This window comes from Neophocaena asiaeorientalis, unplaced genomic scaffold (assembly GCF_003031525.2).
Source record: "Neophocaena asiaeorientalis asiaeorientalis breed wild unplaced genomic scaffold, Neophocaena_asiaeorientalis_V1.1 scaffold476, whole genome shotgun sequence".
In the NCBI taxonomy this organism is placed as follows: Eukaryota; Metazoa; Chordata; class Mammalia; order Artiodactyla; family Phocoenidae; genus Neophocaena; species Neophocaena asiaeorientalis.
The window spans coordinates 1,285,403-1,294,754 of record NW_020172178.1 but is presented as its reverse complement, the minus strand read 5'-3'; the positions used below and the strand labels follow the sequence as shown (position 1 = coordinate 1,294,754).

Sequence of the window (9,352 nt, the reverse complement as noted above, 5' to 3'; positions counted from 1 at the left end):
GGGGACATAGTGGAAACGGAGGCCCTGCTGCCTGGTCCCCTCTGACGGTGGCTGCTCTCCCAGCAGGAGGGGGATGGGTTCTCACTGGAAAGCACCTCACACCCATCACCAGCTCCCCACTGGAGCCAGGCAACCCAGGCTTCTCGCCCTCGCTCCTCTACTTCCTTGCTGGGTGACCTTAGAAAAGCCCCTTTCCGTCTCTGGGCCCAGTTTCTCCATTGGGGAAATCGGTAACAATTACAAGACTTGCATCAAAGAGTGAGAGGGAGCCCAAAGCCTCCTCATGTATGTTGGGAGCCCAGGAGGGTGCCTAGAACTGGGAGGTCACAAAGCAGCAGAGGCAGAGAGAACAGAGACCACGTGGGGACACTGGGTGGTGGTTGGGACATCATCGGACACACCGAGATTTAAAGGAGCTTTGCTTTTCAGAGATGAGGGCAGAGAGAATGTCCCCCCTCCTGGCTCCGGGGCTCCTGGTGGCTGGGCTCTGCTCCAGTGTCCACTGCCTCCCAGGGGGCGGGCTTGACCCGGAGGATGTGACCCCAGAGGACCAACACAAAGGGGCACCTGTGGATGACCACACATTCGTCTCCAGCAACACCGACTTCGCCTTCAGCCTCTACAAGCAGTTGGCTTTGAAGACCTCCAATGAGAACGTCATCTTCTCCCCCCTGAGCGTCTCCATGGCCTTGGCCTTCCTGTCCCTGGGGGCCCGAGGACCCACCCTGACGGAGACCTTGGAAGGCCTCAAGTTCAACCTCACAGAGACCCCCGAGACAGAAGTCCACCAGGGCTTCCAGCACCTCGTGCAGACGCTCGGCTGACCCAGCGACCAGCTGCAGCTGAGCTTGGGCAACGCCGTGTTCGTCCAGGAGCAGCTGAAGCTTCTGGACAAGTTCAGGGAAGATGCCCGGGCGCTGTGTGCCTCCGAGGCCTTCTCCACCGACTTCTGGGATTCCGACACTGCCAAGAAGCTCATCAACGACTATGTGAGGAATAAAACGCAGGGGAAAATTGTGGAGCTGTTCAAGGACCTTGACAAGCTCACAGAGATGATGCTGGTGAAATACATCTTCTCTAAATGTGGGTGGCCAGATTGGGGTTTGGGAAGATAAATGAAATTAGTTCTGAGGCTCCAGGACTATTTCTCTTCTGGCTCAGCCACATGTGTTGTTAGCAAACCATTACAGAAGGGGCTCCCCGTGGCTTAAGGGAGCTTAGGCACCAAGGCCCCGCCCCGACCATAGGCTTTGTCTACTTTAGCTTTATCCAAATTATACTTCACTTTACAGGACATAAGTGCAGTGGAGCCGAGGCAGAGAGAGACTTTTTTCTGACTTGCCAAAAGAAGAAGCTGTTCTTTCAGCTCTCTCCGGGGTGGCCGGGAACTCCAGGTTCCTGTCTGTTGAGATGCTTTTGGACACACTCAGGAAGGCCTCTGCTGTGCGCACTGTGGGCTGTGTCTGACCTGGGCTCCCTCTAAGGGTCTTGGTCTCCGGGGCTTAAGGTGGGGCTGGCAGCCATCTTCACGGTGTGACAGCCTCTGAGCAGCCTGGACCCCCCAAGGCTCTTCAATTGTGTGCTTCTATCATCCTGAGGGTGGGAATGGCAAGGCCACCATCTGGGGAAAGTCGCGGGAAGACAATATCCAGGGCAGTGTATTTTCCCAGATTCTAGTTGGCCCAGTGCCCAGTCCCATTGATAGAAACTCGATATTGCAAACCTCAGCCTGGAAATTCATAAGGGTCAGAGTGAAGGCAGATAGATTTCATATATGGAGCCAGTAGTGCAATAGAGACCCAGAATAGATAAGGACAGGAAAAACTGTCATCGAATCTGGGCGTGGTCAGGTGCCTAGGAGACACTAGCTGTGGGGAAACAAGTTAGCCCTGTGCTGGGGGCTCCTGGCAGAGCCCAGGGCTACCCTTCCTGGATCTGTGTTTTCGTCTATAAATGAAGGCACAGAATTGCATTTCTTTGGAAAAGGAATCCAGGCCAGGCCTGCTACAATTGTTCTTCGAGTCTCCTGTGCTTTCCTCTCTTATAACCCTGCACTGTCCTAGGATTTTCTCCTCCGAAATCTCCCCACCAGGGGCACCCCAGCCAGCCCGGCGTTCCCTCTGCTCCTGCCTCTAACTCTGGGGACACAGGCAGGGGTGGAAACAAAGCAGGAAGCGGGGGTGGATACACACTCCATGAAGCCCCAGGGCCCTAATCTCCCCAAGAAGCCCCCATCACTGAATGCTCCATCCTCCTGCGGGGAGACCTCAGCCCTCTCCTCTACTGACCCCGCAGTGCCCTCCTGGTACCCATGTGGCTCCTGCTTCAGCCTGGCTCACAAGGCTGCGGGGACATGTGCTCTACCTACAAAGCCAACGACTAGCCACTGGTCACTAACACTGTTCCCTTTAAGGACCAGGAGCTCCCATTTCTCCGCAGTCCCAGCCTCACCCCGTCTCTCCCTTGCCCTGTCCTGTTCCTGTTGGTTTCTCACGTAGCACAATTAACCTGTTTTGTTTCATGTCCCCCCTCCCAATCCAGACCCGTGGACTCACCCCCGTCCACAAGGGCCTACCCACCTGCCCAGGTATATGTGCAAACCTAGCAGGGCCATCCCTAGAGGCACGTGGGGGGCTGCTGGTGTGGGGAGGGTCTCCCCCGCTCAGGGACCAGGGCAGAAGAGTGAGACGCCTGCAACCCTTGCACCACAGACCCCTCACCTGTCCCTCCACCTCTAGCCCAGTGGAAGAAGCCCTTTGATCCCAGCCATACTTATAAGTCAGAGTTCCACGTGAACGAGAACAGGACAATGGAGGTGCCCATGATGACCACTGGGGGCCTGGAAACGCCTTACTTCCGGGACGAGGAGCTGCCTGCACCGCGGTGGAGCTCAGGTACACCAGCGACGGCAGCGCGCCCTTCATCCTCCCTTAGAAAACTAATCCAGGCCTGTCCTGCTATGTTTATTCTTTCAGTCTCCTGTGCTTTCCTCTCCTACAACCCTGCCCTGGTCTAGGACTTTCTCCTCCCAGATCTCCCCACCAGGGGCACCCCAGCCAGCCCTGCATTCCCTCTGCTCCTGCCTCTAACTCTGGGGACACAGGCAGGGGTGGAAACAAAGCAGGAAGCGGGGGTGGATACACACTCCATGAAGCCCCAGGGCCCTAATCTCCCCAAGAAGCCCCCATCACTGAATGCTCCATCCTCCTGTGGGGAGACCTCAGCCCTCTCCTCTACTGACCCCGCCCTGCCCTCCTAGCACCCATGTGGCTCCTGCTTCAGCCTGGCTCACAAGGCTGCGGGGACATGTGCTCTACCTACAAAGCCAACGACTAGCCACTGGTCACTAACACTGTTCCCTTTAAGGACCAGGAGCTCCCATTTCTCCGCAGTCCCAGCCTCACCCCGTCTCTCCCTTGCCCTGTCCTGTTCCTGTTGGTTTCTCACGTAGCACAATTAACCTGTTTTGTTTCATGTCCCCCCTCCCAATCCAGACCCGTGGACTCACCCCCGTCCACAAGGGCCTACCCACCTGCCCAGGTATATGTGCAAACCTAGCAGGGCCATCCCTAGAGGCACGTGGGGGGCTGCTGGTGTGGGGAGGGTCTCCCCCGCTCAGGGACCAGGGCAGAAGAGTGAGACACCTGCAACCCTTGCACCACAGACCCCTCACCTGTCCCTCCACCTCTAGCCCAGTGGAAGAAGCCCTTTGATCCCAGCCATACTTATAAGTCAGAGTTCCACGTGAACGAGAACAGGACAATGGAGGTGCCCATGATGACCACTGGGGGCCTGGAAACGCCTTACTTCCGGGACGAGGAGCTGCCTGCACCGCGGTGGAGCTCAGGTACACCAGCGACGGCAGCGCGCCCTTCATCCTCCCTGACGAGGGCAAAATGCACGACCTGGAGGCCAAGCTGCTCCCAGAGACGCTGAGGAGGGGGAGAGACTCCCTGCAGCCCAGGTGACTGTCCCCAGGACCCAGAGCTGTGGACCCACCTGCCTTCTCGGTCCTTCCCCCTCTTCCAGGACTCCGGACCCCCAGCCCCCGGGCCTCAGTAATGTCCAGGGGCGGGGGCAGAGGTGGGAGGGCCCATCCAGGAGTGACCTTGCCCTTGGCTGCCTGCGTGGCTCTGGGCCTGAGCTGTTCCTTCTCTAAGATGGTGACATCAGAGGGGGCGGGGCTGAGGGTTCCTCTGACACTGACATGCGCTGAGTCGTGAGGATCCTCACACAACCCCAGGACACTCACGCTGTTCTCTCCGTGGCTCCACCTCTTGCAGGTGGAGCGGGGCAGATGGCACTGGGATCAGTTGGGGGCTCAGGTGAGACAGACGTGAGCATCAGCTTTGCACGGGCTAAACATTAATTCACTCATTTATCCGTTCAGCCATTCAGCACTGATTGGATGAATGAATGAATGAAGATCAAGCTATGTCTGAGGGACTAACTTAGACTCTGAGGGTAGGTCAGCGAATAAAACGTAAATCCCCCGCCCTAATGGCACTTACTTTGAAGTTGGAGGAGACAGACAGGAAATAAATATAGCAAATTATTTGGTACTTTGAGAGGGGAGAAATGGGGAGGTGGGGATAGTAAAGCACAGTAAAATCTTGAAAAAAATGGGACCCGCAAGTAGCTTGTGATTGTAAGCAGGGTGGCCCTTAGGTGATGTTTGAGATGAGGGATTGAGCCATGTGCATATGGTGGGGAAAAGCGTTCCTGGCTGAGGGAACAGCCAGTGCAAAACCTGTTTAGACAGGAGGGAGCCTGGTGTGGATGAGAGTTAGTGAGGCCAGAGCAGCAGAGCAGAGGGAGGGAGAGGGAAAGTTGGGAGAGGTCAGGACCCCAGGGGGGATCCAGGTCACTTGGAGCCTTGCAGACCCCTCGACGCGCCCCCCTCTAAGGGAAATAGAGACTCATCACAAGGTTTTGGGCCAAAGAGTGAACGATCTGAGTCATGTTTTAAACGGATCACCCAGGTCATCCAGTGGAGGACAGACAGCCGAGGACCAGCATGGAGGCAGGGAGGCCAGCCGGGTGCCCAGTGCACTCACCCAGGGGAGCCGCTGGGGATACATCAGAAGGAACCAGGAAGGGCAGAAGGGGTCGGGCTCTGGATAAACTGAGCGCAGACACACAGGCCAGGACGTGGAATTCAGGAGACCAATAACAAGGGGGACGGCAGAGGGAGAGGCACTTGTGGGCGCAGTGTCCGCTGCGGGGGAGATAGGGAAGGCTGTGGGCAGCTATGCAGATCCTAGGGGCAGCGGGTGTGGCAAGTACGTTATAAACCGCAAAGAATGAGAGACCTGCCTAGACGTGACATTGAGGCTGCAGTCCCTTCTCCAACCCCTGTCCAGGGGACCGGGCGCCTTGGGGCTGCCTGACTCTCAGCCCTTCCTCACTGCAGATCCCAGGAGACTCCAGGACACGGGACCCACCCTCCCCCTACATGTACTGCCTTCCCAACCCTTTCCTTCCTCCAGTACCAAGAGCTACCACAGGGCGGGGGCTCAGTGAATAGTTGTAAATGGATAGAATATTCATCAGACATCTTTGATTTACAAGCACTGGGGGAACCAGCATCTACAGGCTCCTGGCCCATGGAGGGCGCTCACTAGGGAACTGTTGAATGAATGGATAAAGGAGGGGGGAGGGAGGGAGGGAGGGAGGGAGGAAAGATGGCCTATGAGGAGGAATAGGTACCTCCCTGCTCCCAAGGGACTCAACGTTTAATGGGAGCCACAGCCTCCTCGTATTTGGCATCTGTAAGAGCTGATACGGTGAGAAGAGTCTTAAGGGAAATAGAGACAGAGAGAGAGGAGGCATCTGGTGCTCCAAGAACCTGCTGCCACCTCTGCTCAGAAGCGGATGCATCCCTGCCCTCAAGGAGCTCACTGGGAAGACAAGATAGACATGTTGGATTGGTTGATTCAGGTCCCCAAGGCCCTTGAATGCAGTCCCCAGCCCTCCACATCCTGCCCAAGCCCCTTCCCGGCCCCTCCCCTCCCCACTGCCCGCACTCAGGCTGCCTCTGTGCTGTGGGGCAGCCCTTCTTTCTTCCCTCTTTCCTGCAAGTGCATCCTCCTGCCTCCTGGACTCCTCTTCACCCAGTCAGCTCCGTTCACTCCTCCGGGACTCAGGGTCCATGCCACCTCCTGCAGGAAGCCTTCCTGGTGCCCTTGGAGCAGCTGTCCCAGCAAAGTCTCCCAGCTGCTGGAGTTAGGGTGTTTCCTGCACCCTACAGGATTGCAGGGGTGAAGCAGGGCCAGGTGTGGTGCTGGTGCACTGCCTGGCATTTTAGACTCCTGCCGATGGGAATGCATAATTCACAGTTTAAGGAGAGTAAGGAGGAGGGGTAAAGAAAATGTGGAAAAGAGTCCGTATTTCCAGCAAGAAGTGGGTGGTTGGAGCGGAAACCAAGGAAGACCACGCCGAGACATGGGAGAAAGGCAGGCTCTGAGTCCAGCAGACGTTCAGGTTTATTTTTCTCATTTCCTAGAACAAGAGTTCACCCCCTCCTTCCAAAGTTTTCCATCTCCAGCGATTATGATCTGCAATACTTCCTTCACCAGATGGGCATGGGGAAAGTCTTCCCCACCCCCGGCAGCTGGCCAGTCAGGCATTAAAGATGCAGAGGCGCTGATGGTTTCCCAGGTGGGTGTTTAAACTTTGGACAATTCATCTCCACACGGGAGCTTGAATCGTGAAGGCCAGCCAGATTTTTGGGTAAACTTGAATGAGTAAAATAACTGTATTTCTCTTTACTCAGTCACCTTCCCTGGACTCCGCAGAAGGGCTTGGTTACGACCATCCTGGGGGTGGTCCCACCTTCCCTGCAACATACTGTGACATGGAAGCCCATCTAGCGGGAGGGCCTGGGGCGGAATCAGCTGTGAACCCCTGTCTCATGCTTCAACTTTTACTGCCTATGCGATAAATAATTCAAGTCCTGTACCCCTCACTTCCTTCATCTTTAAAACGAGCATTGTAGTTCTTGGCTCATGTGCTATGCCTAGCAGAGCAGGTAAGAGGTAATAGGTACTAACAACAGCTACAGGGCCATCGTGATGGAAATGTACTAAGAGCACAGGACAGGAACACCAGGGCCCCTGGTACTGTGATCCTAGAAGCAGAGAAGTCAGTGAATGGGGGAGGCTGGGCAGCCCTGCAGTCTCCCCTGCACCATACCTGCCAAAGGACCTGGCAAAGGAGGCCCATGTGCCAAGGGGCCTGCGGGGCCCAGGGATGGGAAGCCATTTCCTATGCAAAGTAACTGAGTGCTAGGGCAGGAGAGGAGCAGAAAGCAGTGTCCGCTCATCTGCTACTTCGACATGGAGGGACTGTGGACAGTTGCCTGTGCCTGTGACAGCTGCCCCCTCCCCTAAAATGGGGGCTGTTTTGGACTCAGACAGAGAGGGATCCAGATCAGGGAAGCCCTGCTCTTTTCCTCTCTGACCCTGGGCCCAGCACTCACAGCCTTTGACTGCACTTTGCACATCTGTGCATCACGACTGCAAACCAGCTGACATTTGTTGGGAGAAACAAACAAGTTGAACAGGTTGCCAGCACAGTGACGGCCAGCGGCAGAAGGTGGATGAGTGTCAGTCCCCTTAGAGGCACTCGGGCAGCTGCTCACCTCCCACCCACCTCGTCTCTGGTGGGTAATGCTCTGGGGTCCCCCTGGTGGTCCGCAGCGCTGTGCTTGACGTGGGCAAGGAGAGCATGGAAGGAGCTGCTGCCATGGGAAGCAACTTGATCTACAAAACTGGAGAAGTGATCACTATGCATTTCAACAGGCCCTTTATGTTTCCCACACTCAGTAAAGACACCCAGAGCATCATCTTTTTGGGCAAAGTCACCAACCCCAGTCAAGCCTAGAGCTCTCCACTGAGTAGCGGGTCCCTGCACTAAGGAGCTGGGTGCCCAGCTCCCTGGGGGCAGCCTGGTCCCTGTGCCCCGAGGATCCCCCTGTCTGGTCCCACCTGCTCACCCTTGTGAAGGTGACAGTGACTCTGCTGGGGGTTTCACATGCCCAGGGAGTCTGTGTCCTGGTTAGAAGGAGGCTCTGAGCCCTACAACAGCAATAAACCACCTTCCTTGGACTGGACTCCTTTCTGTGTGTCTCCATGCTGATCTGCCTGACTCCATGCTCCTGCCACTGCCTGGGCCCCGAGGCCAAGCCCCCCGACCTCCCACACACGCTCAGCCCGCCCCAGAGTCTGGGCCCCTCTGTCTCAGCTTCACCAGTCAGCCCAGGAGCAGGCTTTGTGCTTGTGACCAAGCCCACTGGACCTCAGGCCCAGGGCTGGGAGGGGCCCCTGCTGCCTGATGCCCACTTCCGGGCGCTATGACCCTAGGTCCAGGTTCACTCTTCCATCCCCCAGGGCCCAGGATGTGCCCTCGTGCTGACATTGCAGGGGCTCCGACCCTCACCTCTTCTGGCACAGCCCCTGGACCCCTCACTCCTGCAGCTGAGCTGGGCCTCCCCCCAGGATCTCCCCTGCTGCCCCCCAGCACCTCAACCTGGGAGACCAACTACTTCCAGGTTCCCAGACGAGCTACTCCACCACCTGACGAGTTCCACATACTTCCCTGACAGAGGATCCCCTCAGCAGCCAGAACGGGGGTATGGGAGCAAAAGCTCAATAAACACACACCTGCAATAAAAGGAACGCACTTGGTTCTTCATCCCCCTGATGTGATAGGGGGCTGTGTCATCTCCAGGAAGATCAACTCCCGGCATAGATGATGACGTCACCCACAACTGAACGGTTGAGATGTCTCTGCCAGGCAGCCTGCTCAGACCTCTACCTGGAATAACCCGTTTAGTCCTTGAAATGATCACATGAGATACTTGCTGTTACTCATCCCATTTCACCGCTGAGGAAACTGAGGAACAGAGAGGCTCAGTCATTTTCCCCAAGGCCACACAGCTACTAATTATTGCCGGCAGGATGTTATCCCAACCTCCTGGATCAGAGGAACTCTCTAAACCACAGAATGAATCTGCCCTCAAAGATTTTCACAGCAGTGACCCTTATGGGACTTAGGAACTGATGCAAAACATGGATGATGAAACAAGGCTCTGGAGGCTGATAGAAGAGGATCAAACTCAGCCTGGGAAGTCGGCGAGCCATTCCTGGAGGAGGTGCTTTTTGTGCTGCCATCAGAGGAAGAATAAAATGCGGTAGGGTAAACAGAGAGGAGAATGTCTTTGGCAGGCGAAAGACATTTTCAAGAAACTGAAGGAAGCTGGGCAGACCCGGAGCAGGAAGCGGAGGGCCTGCAGAGGTGATGGGGCCATGATGGAACCGCTGGACCACTGGGGGCCTGGCAGCTCAGTAAG

The 9,352-nt window shown here is 56.3% G+C and overlaps 1 protein-coding gene across 1 annotated transcript; it reads left to right on the top strand.

Annotated features, from left to right (window-relative positions):
* Positions 1 to 431: 431 nt before the first annotated feature.
* Positions 432 to 7,884, top strand: LOC112409723 (serpin A3-8). The gene is given in 7 exon segments (XM_024760028.1): positions 432 to 1,083; positions 3,692 to 3,823; positions 3,826 to 3,964; positions 6,506 to 6,611; positions 6,613 to 6,664; positions 7,285 to 7,291; positions 7,701 to 7,884. Coding segments are annotated over 7 exon segments (1,272 nt in total).
* Positions 7,885 to 9,352: the final 1,468 nt, after the last annotated feature.